The sequence below is a fragment of the Bidens hawaiensis genome, unplaced genomic scaffold (assembly GCF_021521415.1).
Source record: "Bidens hawaiensis isolate Kalapana, Puna unplaced genomic scaffold, B.hawaiensis_p1.1 tig00001461_1, whole genome shotgun sequence".
NCBI lineage: Eukaryota > Viridiplantae > Streptophyta > Magnoliopsida > Asterales > Asteraceae > Bidens > Bidens hawaiensis.
Window position 1 is genome coordinate 1810280 of NW_027491082.1, and position 20190 is coordinate 1830469.

Genomic DNA, 20190 nt, shown 5'->3' on the forward strand with positions numbered 1-20190 from the left:
TTCCTAGGATGCTTTTTATCTACCCTACATACATACTATATATAAAAATCTCACCTACCCAAAAATTGAATGAATTAGGATGTGACATTGTGAAAGATGAAGAGCAAAGAGTAGTAAAGGAGGTGTATTTATGAAGATGAGAAAAGATATGAGAGTTGACCAAGTGAATGAAGGACAAGCTTTTTTTTTAACCGCAAACTAATCTACTTCTAAATACACCTATAAACTATCTATATATGCATCTCGTCGGATTTAAACTGTCCAGCTCTTAAATAATCTGAAAAACAAATCAGTCTCTATTTATATCAACTCAAATCATATATTATTTTCCACATAAATCTTAAATCTTTCTCTCTCAGTTTTATATATTTCTCAATGGATTCAACTCCTTGCACTTCTTGCAAAACCGGTTCAAGCTGAAACAAGCGCCAAGATCAACCCCGACTCAACCCGCAAAATCAACCACAATTATTTCCACAATTCCATGACTGCACACAAATTCAACCAGAATTTACTTAATAATTTTACAATGACTTCCGTTTTGACATCTTGTTGTCCAATGCTAGTTCCCAACTTTTCGACGATTATGACATCTTGTTTCTTTCACAAGATAACCTCTAGTGGAGGTCAAATTTATTTAGTCATTCAAGATTACCTATGTCGGAGGTCAAGTTGATTTAACCATTCAATATGCATGGCCTATGGTGGAGATCATAAAGTTTAATTTAGATCGAGCTTTGGAGTTGTGGAGAAACCAAGCTAAACTAATTACCAGTACAAACTAATATGTATGCATGCAGTATGAAATGAGTATCTAACCACACATGGAAGAGTTATTGGCACAACACAATTTTTTTTAATGAGAACATGAAAAAACAAAATAATTCATTCACTACTAAGTAAAGATCTCCAACGGGTGCGGTAGCCTAAATATAAGAAAGTGGCCGTTCTGAAAAAATAAATAAATAAAGATCTCCAACAAAGATCCAAAACTTCGTCAATTTGGCGGGAGAGCATTAGTTACGAGCATTCCCACGGAAATCCGTCGGTAAACTTGGATCGGGTTATATTAAAAAAGATTACCTCTATCTGCAGTGCCTAGTTATAACTAGAGGTGCGCAAAAAAAAAACACGGTGTACCTGACCCGGGTTTTACCCGAGCCCAAAACCAGTTTCTAACCGATTCCCAAGAATCCTGTTAGTGCCCGATTCAGCCCGGAGGTTACAAACCGCTTTGTGGTGTTGAGCACCGAATCTGGTTTGTAGGTTTTTTATTTTTATATTGGTTTTTTACAAGTTAACCTGTCCGGTTATTACCCGGATATGGTTATACCGGATAAGTTATGTACGTCTAAAAACAGGTTAGCACCCGACCTGGTTATTGGCCAGCCAATAATTGGTCTTTTGATCACATTGACCATAACAGTTTTAAAATAACCGGTTAAACGGTTTGTGCACCACTAATAATGAAACGGCCTAGGTGCCAAAACTCAAAGTGAGATAAGTCAACAAATGGATTTGAGCCTGGTGGGCCAAATCTCATAAAGGGAAGTGGATCAGAAGATGAGTTGGGTCCTGAACCCAATATACCAGAAATGGTTGTGGGCTTGACGGATTAGAATAAGCTGGAGCTAACAGTGCCGTCCAAACCGCTCGTCACTCGAACTTGCTCGTCGTTCGCTTGAAAATTGCTCGCTCGTTTTTTTGCTCTATTGTAAACTAGCCGCTATGCTCGGTTCGGTTGGTAAACGAGCTAAGCAACAAGCAAATGTTTGCTCAGTTCAGTTCGGCTTGAATATTTTTAACTTATTTTATTTATAATTATATATGAACAAATATATAAATATATAGAGTGCATACATAAAATATAAGCATACAATTTTTAAACCCTTTTAAATTGTTCATATTTTGTCAATTTTATATTTTTATTAGTTGAACATTAAAAGTTTGTTTCCATTTTCATTATATCTCACTTTAAACTTCCATCTCCTAAAAATTTACAACATATTTTGCGTTTGTCTAAAAACTACTAATTTGTTTACAAAACATATTATTTGCAACATTCAAACTTGTTTCTTATTGAATTTTTTAAACTGAAAAAGAACTAAATAATGCTCGATATCGCTCGATGTTCGGTCGAAAAATGCTCGATTCAATTTTGGCTCGTTTCGTTTTTCGCTCGGTTCGAATTTTAGTCGTTCGGTTCGGTTGTAAACGAGCCAAGCAACGAGCAAGCTTTCGCTCGGTTCGGCTCGGCTCGGCTCGGCTCATGAACAGTCCTAGCTTTAACAACTGAAAATGGGCCTGCTGGACAGGACAAGAGGGTGTTGTTGGGCTAACGCGTGGATCAGCCAGAAATTGTATCACCATATATATTCTTTGATCCTATAGGCTATAACACTATAACAATGGTTTAATAACAGCTGTAGTGAGAGGGTATAGAGATAAAAGTAATTATGGATTACACTTTTTTGGGGGGTTTAGGTTTTTGGTTGAAAGCACACCAAATTAAGGATTAATAGTTATTGTAAAAACTATTTTTAGTTAAAATAAATTAAAATGGGTGAATTTTCCATTTTTATAACTAAGAAGTTGGAAATAAGCAATTGAAAGTTAAGTAAATATGCATTTAAAAAGTTTATACAATTGCCCCCATTCTCTAATGGATTTTCTACCAGCCCACCTGGGCTGCACCTTGGGCCACAAAATACTGTGTTGAAAGTACCCGCACGTTAGGGGCTTAGGATAGAGGTGTAAACCGGACCGGTTCCCTTTATATCTATTAAACCGGTTTTAAAATCGGATCGGTTTGAAAAAAAATGGTTTAAACCAGTTAATCTGTTTTAAACCGAACCAAACCGCTGGACCAGGTCGATCTCTCTTGTTCCTATACCGAACCGGTTTGGGTCAAACCGATTTTGACCAAACTGGGTCAGTTTGGGAAAAAACTGGTTTTGTGCACCTTCACCAACCCACTTAGGCACCTTGGGCCGTTAAATACATTTTTGAAATCATTTTAAATTTTAAGTACTTGACTGGGTTTTGTAAAATATATTTATAATAGTAGTTGATTTATTGAAATAATTAAATATTATTTATCTTATTGAATCTATAATTTCAGAAATTTATAACTAAATAAATTTGATTTTTATTTTGATTAAAATATAGATTTTAGAATTATGCGACTAATTTTATGAGTATTTTTGGAATACAAATGTACTTGTTGGGTAAAGGTAGTAATAAAAGAAATGAACATTGTTAAATGTAATGATCTGTTATTCTTCAATTCTGTAGGTTTTGATCTATATTAATTTTGCATATTCACTCGTTCTGTTTCTCTACATGTTTGTTTTGAATTCGCTTTGAATTTGGTCATACAACCATATAAATATGTAATATTCTGTCAACGATTTAGCAATGCAAGGAATGTTCACCAGTACCTGACCCGAGTTTTTCTCGTTACAAAAAGTTAACGATGACACTGGTTACTGCTAATGAAAAACGCTTTTAACGATAAATTTACGACGGTTGTTACAGTCATTATAGTCAACTTGCAGTGGTGGTGCATTTATATATTTTTTTAAAAGCCAAATATATTTAAAAAAAAACAAAGAGTAACCACTTACAAGAGGCAAGTAGTCCGAAAAAAGAAAAAACGGAAAAGCTAAACAACAAAGTTTATAAACGGAAATTAAGGAAATTAAACCGACATCACTTCTCCAAGTCGAGATTAATCATTTTACTCCTTCGTTTGACCCACAAGAAAGACACCGATTTGATTTCAAACACCATATTGGACATTGACAGTGTGTTATGGAAGAATACATCATTCCTCGACAACCAAATAATCCAACATGCCGTCGCCAAAATAGACTGAACCGCCCAACACTTCTCTTTGCATTGGATGATTTTGCTCGGATAATCCATAATCTCTTCTATCGACTCAAATCAGACCTCTAAGGTAGCTTCACCCAATCAAAATTAATTGCCCAAATGTTTTTTATGCCTTCACAATGCATAAATAAATGTTGCATAGTCTCTGGTTCGTATCACAGACCGCACAACCCAACTCTTATATTTATTCATGAGGGTTTTGGTAAATATATTTACAAATTTATTGTAAGTTTCAGTGTAGGATACAAATCATAACTATCGTATCAATGACTAGAGCATCACAGCAAGTGGGGCCCTCTAATAGAGCTTCCTCAAAGACAGTTGAGAGCACCGGCATTGATGAGTAAGATATCAAAGATCTCAAGATGACCCTCCCTAAGTTATTAACTTATTATAGGTTTTTATTTTATATTACACGCACATGTGCATACTTATTACAGGTATATTACATCTAATAAATTTTTGTGTGGATTTATTACATATATAGATATAGATTAGTTGTATGCTTCATAGACATGATGTACCATGATACTTTTTGTTTTCTAAAATCAATGTAATTAGCATATTTGTGTACTTTCTAGAAAGGTGTCCACGCGATACGGCGGATACAAAAATCTTAGTAATCATTTAACAATTATGGAGGTTCAAGGTTCGTTTGAAATGTTGAAGGCGTTTAAACCAATCACCACTTTTAGTCAGCCGGTTTCTGAATGTTCAAACCATAGCAAACAGTTTGGTTTACGGTTTGTACCGAAAATCGGCCATATAAAACTGAACATGACTTGGAAACTTATTATTGAAGCTCAATGCATGAAACCAAACCGTTTGTAACGATTCAGTTTAAATTTTCAACGGTTCAATTTCGGTTTTCAATGATAAAAAGTTCGACCCAACGGTCTGGCTCACGGTTTAACAAAGAAACCGCTAAAACCGAATTGTGAACACTCATACGTACCGTATTAATTTTTTTAATTGAAAAAAACTACAGCAATACTATACCCAAATTAAAGACAATAAAATGCTCATTTTATAGTGCAATTTTAAATATATATATATATATATATATATATATATATATATATATATATATATATATATTAGCTTATGAAAAAGTTATAGCCGTTGAAAAATCGTTGGTGGGAAGTTGGTTTACAATCAAATCAAAAGGAATACATGGGTAAAGATGAAGGTTCAAAGTTGTAACTATTTCTTAAATTTACAAAAGTTAAGTAAAGTTGGAGGCAATATTGAAACTACTTCTATGCATAATTTGTAACGAACAAATTTGCCCTACCTTACATACTATATAAGGTGTATCTTATGCTTTACAAATTGTAAATTACTTAAAAGGTATGTGTTTTTAATTTACTTATGTCCCATGTATTATATATATAGTATAGAGATAAAACTTTTTAAGAGTTCTTTTGATGTTAACTAAACATGTAGAGAGCCCATCATGAATTGAAATTGAATTAATGATCAATTGAGTTTGTTTATATGATTTGTATTTGTATTAACTTGACCTAGCGATATTGGTCCTTTCCATTGAGACTTTTAATACAACAAATATCTATCTATTTATACTATTAAAGCAACATCATTTTTTTATATGTCATTCAATTAGACCCTTCACATAGACGGCAAGTGTATAAGCTTTCATTTTTACAATTTCCCTCTTCATGAATGATAAAATGAAAAATATGTTGTTAGTGAAAATCGAACTCATTACATTGTTTTTAAAATGTTTATGACTTACCAACTCAATTAGGATGAATTGATGTTAGCTTTCTCTTTTTCTTAATTGGTATAAATTCCCAACCTTCCATTTTGATTTCTTTTAAATACAAATACAAATTATTCTTACTAATCTATGTATTTTAGGAAATTATTTATATCTTATTAATCCATTAGATATGTTATTATGTATATTATTAAATTGTTTTTTGTTTTATTTTTTAACCATCTGTGTATCACACGGGCTCTATCCTAGTTAACATCATATACTACTAAAAATTTTGAGAGAAACAATGCAAATTAAATTCAAAGGGTTTTTGAGTTTTTTAAAATTGTTCGTTTTGAAATCATTCGGTTTTGATTCTTTAAGTTTTTGAAAATTGATCGGTTTAGTTTGCAAGTTTTTTGAAAACGTTTCACTTGTATTCGGTACGTTTTGCAGTTTTTTATCATGTGAGCTTGAAAATTTTGGGCCAGAGAAAAAATAGTTGGCCAAAATTATTAATGATTTTGGGCCTAAATTATTATGTTAGTATTTCATTGAATGTATAATATATATAAACGAAAGCTTTAAAATCCTATGTGTCACGATATAGCCGCTCCCCCCTTTTATGGAAGCTATCAGATTATTTGATTTTTAAATGGAGAATTCTCATGCATTTGACCTGAGTTCACGGGTATGGGTCTCACCAAACCCAAATAGCTCTTAAACGAGTTATAACATCTCATTAAATTAAAAATTAATCTTACCAAATATTTGCTTTGAAAATCCTATAAAATGGGGATATACTAAAAATTAATATCCGATTTATAAAAACGATATTATTTATAATTAACAAACAATTTTATAGTAAAAAAATTAAGCAAGTCATAGGTCACCAAACCCAGAAAACGTTTAAACGGGTTATAACATATCATTTATTTGTGAAACTCTTTCATAATTAAACCCTAAGTATATTATTAACTATCTTATAACAAATAAAATTAAAATCCAAAAAATAAATATTAAAACACAAAAAATATAAAACAACTCCCGTAATACGGGGAATAAAACCTAGTATTATCATATATTTTGGCTAAAATATTTTGGTCAAAATTATGTATTAAATCATTATAAATTACTTAAAATTCAAGATAAAAAATGAAAATTTATAGATGTGGTTTGACTATTTCGGTTTTAAATACACGCAAAGCCGGTTCGGTTTTTATGAAAACATAAAACTCATAAATGCTAGTGGTAATTACATTTAAGCTTATACATTTGTAGTTTATACATATTTGGTTTGATGATTTCGGTGTGATTTTTCGGTTTCATTCACAGCTAAAGTTTATACATTTTTAGCCCTCATATATAAAACTCATAAATTCTGGTGGTAATTACATTTAAGCTGTTCGAATATGTGAGACAAGTACTCTAGTCAAGATATCATATCACATATAGTTAATGCTAATTTCATATCAGTCGTTATTTTTTTCCGAATATTCATAACTCTCTCTCATCTAATTAATCAAATTTGCACCGAGGGTCCCATGATTATATGGCTAGCCTGTAATCTCATATTAAGAGAATTATCTTGATAATCATACAACATAGTATTTATTTTAAAGGTGATTGTCGCTGCTGTAACAGTGTCTCTCAAAAGATCATAACACTTGTCATACCATTACCTAACTTCGAATCCTCTTTATAGTGGTGCTACCCATACTTCATAGCACGCACATAAACTGGGATTCGAACCCGACCCGCCTAGAAGGAATTACTAAAAAAAAAACATCCTAACCATAATTCCACAAAAGTGATGATGGCATTATACAACATAGCATACAAATTTGTATTTACTTTACTAGTTCCACAAACAATGGACATATCGAAACATGGTATTAGGGATAAGCTCGGTACCGTACCGGTACTGACCGGTACCGGTATCGAAAATCCCGATCCCGAAAATCGCAAATTTTTGGTACCGATACCGGTATCAAAATGTTCGGTACGATACCGGTACCGGTATTTAAGGTAAAATTCGGGAAATACCAGTCCCGTACCATACCGTACAGGTCTCGAAAACTCAAAACCTTGGTACCGATTCGGTATCGACAGTACCAAATCAGTACCGATTTCGGTACCGGTGCCGGTTCGGTACCGATACCATACCGAATTTTGCTCATCCCTACATGGTATACAACATAGTATACTTTCTTGGTCTTCATCTATATTTAATATTTACCATTTGTTAAAACATAAATTTAATCTTTTTCAAAAAAAAGTTGTTGGCTCTATAGTTAATTAACTTACTATACATATTTATAAATCCAACTGCCCTTGTTGGTCTTGGGTCCCTTTTTATTTATTATGATCACATCTTTTTCCTTATAAATATATGCACCCCTTATTATCCATTTTCTATAGTTACATCTTATACTACTATTTGGCTTTATATAATTTATTATTTGTGTGCTTTGGTTAAGTTATCATGGCTGCAAAGATGATCATAAATCGACTGATCGTGTGTGCATTGGCTCTTTCAATGATCGAGTTCTCAATGTGTCATCTATTGAAAAGCTCTGTTACATGTCTCGATTGTCCAACCAGTTCTGACCTTGCAGGTTCGGTTTCTTGACGAGAAATTAAATGCTCTTAAAACTTATATTTTTGGCTTGCATACTTGTACGCGCTACCTTTGGTTTTTATTTATTTTTTTAATTTCGGTACATCTAAAGCACACTTCTCACTAATTTATTTACCATGCCCACAGGTATAAAGATACTAGTCAAGTGCAACCAAGTGAAGAACCTAGCCATGGCTACAACCAATGAGCATGGTGTGTTTGAGGCACAACTACCATCAAGCAATTGCCAAGCCAAGATCTTGGGTGGACCCAAACAACTCTACATTTCTAAAAATAGCATGATCACTAGCATCATGAAGGTCCATGAGACTGACTCCTACACCACATCTCAACCATTGAGCTTCTATACATCTTGCCCTTTGTCACAAAACAATGATGGGAAATGTCGGGCTCGTAGCGATGCCTCTGGAAAGAATATTGGGGCGTCAAAGACCGTTGATCTACCACTACCGAAAGAATGGGGATTGGCACCGTCTAGCTATTATGTTCCCTTCATTCCTATCATCGGCATCCCGTGATGTGATCTTAGCTTTTAGGCATGTGCTTTTATTTTATTGCAACTGTTTGTATGTCTAAACAATACGTCAATGTTTAGCTTTGTGTTATGTGGAGTGCCAAGTGAGATATATATTTTAAACTGCTATATATTTATGTAATTCCAATGTATAATATGCTTTAGTTAACAAGTAAGTGTTCTTTAGTTATAATATGTTTGTTATTTGTATAATATGCTTTAGTTATGAATTGTTATGTCCTCTCTCCAAAGAAGTCTTAATTGGATTTAAATATTTAACTATAAATACATAATATTCTTTTAATAATTTAATCACTCATTATATACTACGTTGCTAACTTTACTCTAATCAAAGAATTTACATAATTTCGGTTCACTTAAAAATATACGAGTTAGTATAGGTCTGGAGTTCATTTCATTAAAGAGTCAAGACTATTCTTATTTCATAAACCTTACTATCATTACAAATTAATTCAGTGTCATCAGTCATATCATCAAACAACGGATAAGAATACCTTCTTGTAGGAAACCACTTGCTCCAACTATCAATTCATCGCCTCTAATTAATGTCACGAGATTATTAAGGTTTAGCTTAAAATGGTAGCTCGGTAACGTTGTTGTGGCATGTAAACGAGTCGATAATCAATGTCGGGTCCCGAGCTTACATAGAAAAAGAACTGTCTTTTTCTCATTGAATATGATGGTTGCCGGTTCAACAAATTTTGCTGCCATTAATATGGTTTTGTGACCGCACAAGTATTCCGATGTTTTTGGTGTCATGAGGGTGCCTTTATGTCTCACCGAACTGCATAATAATGCTTTCAAATAAACAGTTATTACGGTTGGTGAATCAGTCAAGGAAACAGCAAAGCGTCTCCACCACAAACCAGATCTGAAAACCTCTGACTCATACACCAATTAAGCAATCACCAAAACCAAATTACAACTCCAAAACCATGCAAAAAAAGGACGTGTTCCCATTCATAGCCTTAATTTATAGAGATGGAGTTAGTAGGAAGATCCCCAACATGTTTTTTTTGGGACAGAGATTCTTGTTTTGTGTCCTCAAAATCGAATTTCAGTTTTGCCACCTCCTAACACGTCGATAGCGACATGCTGTTTGGTCGGCACGATGAGTTTTTTTTTCTCACAAGAAGAGGACACATGTCATAAAAAGGCGGCCCAACAAAAAAATTGAAAAATCTGTGCGTCCGTCCAAAAGTTAGAAAAATTTATATGTCCCAATCTATAATTTGAAAAATCATCTATGCGTTCTGGCCAAATATGAGAACATAAATTTATGCAGCCCAACTAAATATTTGGCAAACACGTCATACCGACTTCTTTGAGACAGGTGTCGTTTCTTGCTAGACAAAAAAACCTCCTTGTGCTACCGAACCACACATTGCTGCGAAGAGTTTGAAGGACCATTTCTTGAATTCCTTCATTTTGATGACAATTCTCAAATCCCTCCCTTCAAAAGGGACATGTTGGAATTTCCCCTTAAATAAAATGTGGCATTAAAACGTTATTAAATGACGTTGATTGTTGAAGAGAGGTGACGGAGATGTTCAACCGCTAGGTTTTTATAAATTATAAAAAATAAATAAATAAATAATAATAATAATAATAGTAATAATAATCAAAGTATTATAATTATAAATAAAAGCATCTTTAAGCTCAGCCCAATATTTATAGGCTTTGGGCTCCATGTTTGTACTCGTCTTCTTAACTCGTTAAAGGACGAGGGTCCTTTTCACTTTTGCTGTCATACTTGGTCTTCTATGACTAGAGTGTTTAGACAACATTTCAATAGGATTAATAGCTCACCCATCATCGGCATCAGGAGGAGCTAGCTGATCTAGAGTTTTTTGTGCGTCAGACAAAAAACGGGTGTGGTCAGGGTGGATCACATAAAAAAGGTCAGGTCAAAATGGGTTGCATATATTGGTTACATTATTGGTTCGAGTCTTTATGATAGATATCTTGCTATACTAATAAAAGAAAATGTTGAAGTTTATATGTCAAGTTTACATTTCTCCTAATTTCAAATCTCTCATTTAATTCATTATAGCAATCCATAGGTCATGAGTCAAAACCATTTTGTCAATTAGATTATAACATAATGTGGATTTCATTTTCTATTCAATTAACTGTCATTTTCATATATTAGGTTTAACCAACTACGCAGCTTTAGCACTTTTTTTAAAAATTTCTTGCAAAATCAGCATATGACGTTTCCAAAATCATGCTATTTTAATACTTTTCGTTAACCATGTTTGTTTTTTCCATTAAGCTAGGGATAAAATAATATTTTTTTATGTCCCATTTACTTAATTCTGTGGTCAAACATAATTGAGCCGAGCTACTTTAAAAAAAAAACTAAACGAACCGAGCTATTTATAAAAAAAAAGTAAACGATTTGAACCAATTTTTTAACAAAATAAACAATCTGAACTACTTTTTTTAACAAAAATAAACCAACCGAACCACCTTTTTTTAACAAAATAAATTAATCAAGCCACTTTTTTTATCAAAAATAAACGAACCAAACCACTTTTTTTTGTTATTTGACAAATCCCGTATAATACACGGGTTGAAAAGCTAGGAATTAAATGAACCAAAACAAAATCGTCTCATATATAATATGAGAGTTTAAAATTTCATTTTCTATAATAAACTTCTAACCACTTTTCTTCTCGTTGAAGTGGAACTAGTTAGCAATGGAAACAACTCCCCTCTTATAATTCTTTAATCCTCAAAACACAAACACTTTTTACTTACTCTTTGTCAACCAAAACGAACACACCAGATATATTATACCATACATAAATACATATATATACCGCAACATCCACAGCTAATATTCATTCAAGCATTCTTCATACAAATTCAAGGCCATTCAGTTTATAAATATTTTTAGTTAAATTAATTCCCTCAATGGATTTAAGTCGTTCGGGAAAAGACAGTGGTGACATCGCGATCCCCGTAAGGGAAGTGAAGTCCTCTAAGTCAGGAAAAGGTGCACCACCGGTTGTGGCGACATCCACCACGAGACTTGGCCAAACACCGCCAGCTGCGGGCTGGAAGAGAGGTGTTGGCATTATTGATCTAATTCTAAGGATATGTGCAATTGCTACTACTCTTGTTGCGGCTGCGGTTATGGGTACCACTGACCAAAACCTCCCGTTTTTTACTCAGTTTTTTCAGTTCCAAGCTAGCTATGATGATTTCCCTACATTCACGTAAGTTATGATTAGTTTTTTCAAAGATAACACGAAGATATTCAATTATTTTATGACTATTATGACACGTGACATGTTTAATAAACGATTTTTTTGAGCTTTTATGCAGGTTTTTCTTGGCAGGAAACGCGATAACATGTGCGTATCTCGTGCTATCTTTACCTTTCTCGATAGTCTGCATCGTTCGTCCGCATATCATAGGTGCTAGGATGTTGCTCCTTATTTTTGACACGGTAACTATTTTCCTAAATATAGTTTCTTTATACCAACTACAAAGTCCAAAAACAAAAAAAAAATATTTAACTACGCAACGTGTGCATGCCTATTTTGCCACATTCTTTTACCGATATCGTTTTGGTTCTTCAGCTAGCGTTAGCGTTGACCATGGCTGCTGCCTCAGCGGCTGCCGCCATCGTATACTTGGCACACAATGGAAACCCCAAGACCAACTGGCCAGCTTTGTGCCAACAGTTCAATGAATTTTGTCCACGTGTTAGTGGCGCAGTGGTGGGTTCCTTCCTAGGAGTGCTCATTTTGACGGTTTTGGTGGTCTTATCTGCTGCTGCTCTCCGAAGAAACTAACCGGAAATTGTGTCACTTTAATATATAGATTGACTTTGTTTTTCTCTGTTACAGTACTTTCAACTTGTAGTTGGTTGGGTGTTTGGGTGGATTTGGTGCCAATGGTAATTATGTCGTTACACATCGGTAAAGTCACATTGTCGTATAGTGTTTTTTCCGCTTTAAAAAGAAACAAAAAGATTTCATTTCATATGGGTGTAAAGATATGAGAGCTACTAATGATAGGCTTGATTGGTTAAGTTTGATCTGAGATGAACATAAATGAACTCGAGCAAAAATTAAAAAATTAAAGTTCACTTAGAAATGAGTCCAAGCTTCAAATCATACACCGAAAGTTAGGGACCATATCCATAATTTGATCAAACTATAGGAACTATCCATGTAGTTAATTCAATATAAATATAACACCCAGTGACCCAACTTTATTCCTAATACACTATGAAGTATGGACTACTCTTTGCAAACTTTCACTTTATGCCGTATAAGCGTCACATCACATATCAGAATCTCTTTCACTCTACCAAAGGTGATACATCACCCCTACACATAACATATCTTTCTCTGTTTAGTTGAGTGAAAAATCCATAAAAATTCACGTTTGCTATTTTTGATGTGTATGTATATATAGATATGTATGTATAGTATTATATACGCATACGTTCCCAAAACATTTATCAAAATCGAGTAAAATAGGGGAATGATAAAACTCACCTGATCAAATAAGCCAAACGCGAATGTTTATGACAAGAAGGTGGAAATCACACTCTTCGAGAATTATCGACAAGAATCATAATTAAATGATATTACGAGTGAATTATAATGATATAACATGTATAACGAATTTAAGATTTCGATGTGATTTGAGTTACAATTATGATTTGGTATATTACGGATTGAACGATTGATCTCTACGGATTATTGTTATTATTTAATTATAAAAATCATTATTTGTCATAAAAATCGAGTTTACGAATAATTAATTAAATAAATATAAGTTAAGACCTACTATAATAATAAACGTTTATATTTTAGAATCCTTAACGAATTTTGATGGTAAAAATATAATTAACACTTTTAATTCGTTTAATACGTTTATTATAGTTTTGTTTTAAAAATAATACATATATTTATAGTAAATATGAGCAAATTGATAAATACGTTTTAACAACAATAAGCCTCGATATTTGTGTCGGTTTTTAATAAAATAATAATAATGGTTTTTATCATTAATAAGATATATATATATATATCTACACAGGAAAACTAGCCGACACGAAACGTTTAACTTTTATGACGTCGGTTTTAATAAAATATTGTTCATATGATAATTAATATTAATTATAATGTATTTAAATAACTAAAGCAATCTAAAACTATTAAATAAAAAGAATACGGGCTACTGGGTCTCGAACCCGCGACCTCAGCGGCTCCAGGTGGTTAGCATACAACACCAGCCATGTGAGAAGGTGTGTCAGCTAGTTAGAAGATGCAAACAGAAACTTATATACATAAACTGAGTAAACCCAAATTTATCAAGAACCCTAAAATCGTCAATCGTCAATTGATCAATTTGTAGCGTTAGATTAATTCATGTTAGGGCTTTTGTATAGAATTTCAAGGCGAACTCACTGATATTATTCATTACCTGTTGTGATGTCTAAACATGGATCAATTGTAGTTAACAGAGCCGACATCAAAGATCACGAACACAGCATATGCGGCCAATCTTATTGCAATTAAAGTTAGGGGTTTAGGTCGCCGGGATACAGAGAAGGTGCAGACATGAACAATTGATTTATGATCACACCTAAGTTATATAATTTAATTCTAGGTTAAGTCGGTGTATTAATATATCGATTATACGTAACCCTTGATCTTGTTTCCTAATTAACTAACACGGCTAGGCCGATAATGGCATGAAGAATCAAAACCACAATTCAATTCTTAATTTACAACAATAATTGAGGCTCAAGAAAGTAAACGGGTCACGGTATACGGGTATACGGGTCATGGATACGGGTCTGGGTAACTGGGTTTAAAAGATTTTGTAAAAGTTGCATTCTAGTCCTTTAAGTTTTGAGGTGGGAACATTATAAGTTTAAAGTTTAGCTTTGGGTTAAAAATGAACCTTTTCCAAAGTTTTATATATGTTACATAAATATAAATTGTAAAATGATTTCTCGATAAGCGCGATACTTTTATTAAAATTTTCCGAATGTAAAACGGGTCGGATTATAGATATATAAATTGTATGTGAAAAACCCGAGTTGTTACAGTCTTCCCTACTTTAGGGAATTTCGTCCCGAAATTAAGGAAAACCACAAAATCATCGTCTTGAAAACAATTATGCTTTTAACGAAAATATCATAACATAGAACTTATAATAACCGAAGCAACGCTTCAAATGACAATCCGATAAGGGCACCTATATATAGGATGTACCAGCGGCGTATCCACCATGTCCGTATCATCTCCTCATTTATACCGTTACCCAAGCTACCTTAGGTTCTAAATCATGACACACAATCTTTACGTATTATGATTTCTATGCGAGGACTTGAATAATTACGTATGCATCCATAATTACTCTTATCGTCGGATGGTCCGTATAATCCACTCCATCATGTTGGTTATAAAACGTTTTAAATAATTTTTTTAAGAGAAAACAATTGTTTTGATAATTCTAAATATAATTTCAAATTAATAAATGTTCGAGTTGAATTAATAAAATCGTGAGATTTCGAAAACCTCTTTTGCTTTTAAAAGTAAAATTTTGAAAATTAAAGAAAATAGATTTGGTGAAACAGATGTTATTGTGATAATCGAAATTAAGGGAATGAGATGGAGATTCAAGATCCTAATAGATTATCTTTGATAAAGGAATTTTATTCAGGCGATGAACTACGCAAAATTTTAATTTATAACAAATAGTTAATGGCATACGGAGTCCTTAAATATCGTATTCTTTAGGAATGAAGTTCTTAAGATCGAGAATATAAGTTTAAACATCATTAACGAAAATTTTGGTGAGTCGAGCTTAGTAAATTTAAGTACTTACGAGTTTAAAGAGAAGTTAATATAAGGTCATAGCTTTTCAAGTTGGTGATTTTGAGATTTAGATTAATTCAGTTAAGATATTCTAATAGTTAGCAATTAATAATTTAAATATTAATGATAATGCGAAGATATACGTATTTGAATTAAATTTTAAATAGATTAAACTAGGAAGCGGATATTCCCGAATCACCGAGATAGTCCTATTCCAATTAAATCCTTAAAATTAGATAAACTATAAAGTATGTAATTGAAGATATAAAATTAGATTAAATTGGGAATTTATGGATTTTTCCTTTTTCATATAATCGTTATAAATATTAAGAAGTAAGTAATTTGAATTATCAATAATGGAAATTTGAAGAAATAATAAATTCTAAATTAAAGTGAAGCATATAATAAATTGAGATAAATGCGAGGCTAGGAATGCATGAACCACCATGACTATTCTAACAAATACGAATTTATCATCTAAAACGTTCAAAATTTTCAAATAATCAAAGTAGGGAGTTGAAATATTTACGATGAAGGTTCAATCAAAAAGTCAATTTAATAATAAAAGTTAAATTAATTAATGGAATATTTTAAATTTAAAAATTGAAATTAATTTAACGAATACATAATTTAGTTTAATATCAATAAGATTTACAATATTTGAATTTTAATAATGATTTATAAAATAGAAAATAAGTTGTGAAAAGCATCATGATATTGAGGAAAACAAAGGATAATAAAATAATATTTATAATTTAAAGTTGAGGATAAGGATATACTTAGAAATTTATAGTTCGATGATATGGTTATAATTAAGAAAGTATAATTTAAATAATATTTTAACGGACATGAGTTAGTATAAGATTTCTTGTTCGGTGTATTTTAGTTTTGTCGAGGTTGGCGGTTGTTTGGTTAACCACAACAGCAAACTCTTTGTCGATTCTAGTAGTCGAATAGCAATCACGAGAAGCAGGTGAACGGCGTTGATTACGATGATTCCCTAAGGAAGACATTCTACGAGGACCAAGGATGAAATTTTAATGAAATGATGGTAAGTTGTGGGAATGAGTTGATATGAGATAATGGGGATGCGTATGTATATGTATTAGTATTAGTGAAGACTCGAGGACGAGTCAAGAATTAAAATAATATGTATATGAGTTGGAAGCATTTAAGTAAATAATGTTTTATAAAATTTTTCCAAAAATAAGATGACCAAACATATCAAACGAGTTGACCTCTCATGAGCTTTCCATGGCAATTTGAATGGCCCAACTAAATAAACAACATAAAGTTTGTGAATTGGCCTCTCATGAGCATTCCATGGCATTTTGTTAATAAACAATTGAGTTGGTCAGCCCATGAGTGACCCAACTAAGTAACGAATTATCGAATCAATGGAGTTGTTTGGACCATAAGCGTTACATGGCATTTAACCGACTCAACTAAATATCGAATCAACGAATCAAATATAAGTAGTTGGTGTATCTCGGAAATCACCCTGGACGATACGTTCCAACCCAAAAATCAAATAGAAAATGGTTTTAAGAAATGAATAGTTGGAGTGCGCATGGATTTCCATGGATTTTTCACCCAACTAAACATTTAAAATAGTTTAAAACACAATTTAGAAGTATAACCGTTTAGCCGGTTATGTTTACCACGCAACCGTTTAACCGATTACGGGTACCACTTGAAGTTATGTGGTTGTACAAGATTTGTCATACCCCCACGCTTCAAGGTGAAAGAACAAAACAAAACACGGGAATTCTTAAGGAATTTCTCACAATAAAAGATAATCTACCAAAAATTAAGAGGATTTAAAAATAGTTTGAAAGTTGAGGCATAACCTCGGAATTTGTGTGTGTGTGCGCATTAAACAAATAAGATAAATACGATTAAATAATTAATATAAGCAAGCTACAAACAATATAAATAGCACATAAGGCAATTCAGATAAGCACGTATAGGGTTCCTAACATATGTCTAGGACCATTTCTAACGACCTATCTTATAACCTTCGGCTCTGATACCAATCTGTCACACCCCAAACTAAGGCGGAAATGTCGGGGAGTGATCCAATTGCTCACAGCTCGAAGATACTATCATATATAAAATGTGACAATATCTAATTAATTATTTAATTCAAATAATACACAATATTCAAATACAACAATACAATTCAAATAAATAAATAAAATCGGTTAAATTTAAGTTTGTCTTCAATATAACCCTAAGGTCTTTCTAAGTGTCCATCCTTCAACTCAGTCAATCTGCATATGCGTAGAAAATGAAGTTTTTGATCAACAACACATGTTGAGTGAGTTTACCACCAGTTTTGCAAATAAATAAGGATAATATAATAAATAAGCAAAACGCAATAAATGCGGCAATGAAATCAACCATAAGCAAGTAAGTTGTCGATTAAACCATTGCCAAGCGAATCGGGTGCCGGTAAATCAACCATGAGCAAATAACAATAAGACCGTTGCCAAGCGAATCGGACGGTGGTCAATAGAATGAGTACCCTCTCCAAGGGGATATGTCAAACGAATGAATACAATAACACATAAGCACATAACAAGTAGATTTGATTAATCACACACAATTATACGTTTGCTATTTTTGATATGTATGTATGTATATATAGATATGTATGTATAGTATTATATACGCATACGTCGCCAAAACGTTTATCAAAATCGAGTAAAATAGGGGAATGATAAAACTCACCTGATCAAATAAGCCAAACGCGAATGTTTATGACAAGAAGGTGGAAATCACACTCTTCGAGAATTATCGACAAGAATCCTAATTAAATGATATTACGAGTGAATTATAATGATATAACATGTATAACGAATTTAAGATTTCGATGTGATTTGAGTTACAATTATGATTTGGTATGTTACGGATTGAACGATTGATCTCTCCGGATTATTGTTATTATTTAACTATAAAAATCATTATTTATAATAAAAATCGAGTTTACGAATAATTAGTTAAATAAATATGAGTTAAGACCTACTATAATAATAAACGTTTATATTTTAGAATCCTTAACAAATTTCGATGGTAAAAATATAAACACTTTTAATTCATTTAATACGTTTATTATAGTTTTGTTTTAAAAATAATACATATATTTATAGTAAATATGAGCAAATTGATAAATACGTTTTAACAACAATAAGCCTCGATATTTGTGTCGGTTTTTAATAAAATAATAATAATGGTTTTTATCATTAATAAGATATATATATATATATATACACGAAAACTAGCCGACACGAAACGTTTAACTTTTATGACGTCGGTTTTAATAAAATATTGTTTATATGATAATTAATATTAATTATAATGCATTTCAATAATTAAAGCAATCTAAAACTATTAAATAAAAAGAATACCAAAAACTATGGGCTGCTAGGACTCGAACCCGCGACCTCAGCGGCTCTAGGTGGTTAGAAAACACAAACCAGCCATGTGAGCTGGTGTGTCAGCTAGTTAGAAGATGCAAACAGAAACTTATATACATAAACTGAGTAAACCCAAATTTATCAAGAACCCTAAAATCGTCAATCGATCAATTCGTTTAGCGTTAGATTAATTCATGTTAGGGCTTTTGTATGGAATTTCAATGAGAACTCACTGATATTATTCATTACCTGTTGTGATGTCTAAACATGGATCAATTGTAGTTAACAGAGCCGGCGTCAAAGATCATGAACAGAGCATATGCGGCCAATCTTATTGCAATTAAAGTTAGGGGTTTAGGTCGCCGGGATACAGAGAAGGTGCATACATGAACAATATATTTATGATCACACCTAAGTTATATAATTTAATATTAGGTTAAGTCGGTGTATTAATATATAGATTATACGTAACCCTTGATCTTGTTTCCTAATTAACTAAGACGGCTAGGCCGATAATGGCATGAAGAATCAAAAACACGATTCAATTCTTAATTTACAACGATAATTGAGGCTCAAGAAAGTAAACGGGTCATGGTATACGGGTATACGGGTCATGGATACGGGTCTGGGTAACTGGGTTATAAAAGATTTTGTAAAAGTTGCATTCTAGTCCTCTAAGTTTTGAGGTGGGAACATTATAAGTTAAAGTTTAGCTTTGGGTTAAAAATGAACCTTTTCCAAAGTTTTATATATGTTACATAAATATAAATTATAAAATGATTTCTCGATAAGCGCGATACTTTTATTAAAATTTCCCGAATGTAAAACAGGTCGGGTTATAGATATATAAATTGTATGTGAAAAACCCGAGTTGTTACATCGGAGGTGGAGGTGCCGGCGGTGACGCGGCCATGGTAAAGAAAGAAAGACGAAGGGGAGGCTGATGGTGGTTAGGGTTTGATGTGAGGGAGGGAGACGGGGTAGAGTGATGGTGGCGGCGATGCTGTGGGTCGCCGGAATTTGAGAGAGAGAAAAGGGGGGGGCGGCGGGTTGGGTGTAGGAGATGAAGGGAGGGGTTGGGTGTGGGTAGGGTATATATATATATATATATATATATATATATAACT

General features: G+C 32.8%; 1 protein-coding gene and 1 long non-coding RNA gene across 2 annotated transcripts; both read left to right on the forward strand.

The window, feature by feature from the left end:
• Nucleotides 1–7946: 7946 nt before the first annotated feature.
• Nucleotides 7947–8588, forward strand: LOC143576782 (uncharacterized). Its single transcript, XR_013142996.1, has 2 exons — nt 7947–8232; nt 8382–8588. It is a non-coding gene; the product is annotated as an uncharacterized LOC143576782 (long non-coding RNA).
• A 2907-nt stretch (nt 8589–11495) lies between these two features.
• LOC143576788 (casparian strip membrane protein 1-like) lies at nt 11496–12596 on the forward strand. The gene is made up of 3 exons (XM_077060813.1): nt 11496–12014; nt 12124–12247; nt 12381–12596. The coding sequence occupies exons 1-3, from the start codon at nt 11710–11712 to the stop codon at nt 12594–12596; spliced, it is 645 nt and encodes a 214-aa protein (XP_076916928.1). The 5' UTR covers nt 11496–11709.
• Nucleotides 12597–20190: the final 7594 nt, after the last annotated feature.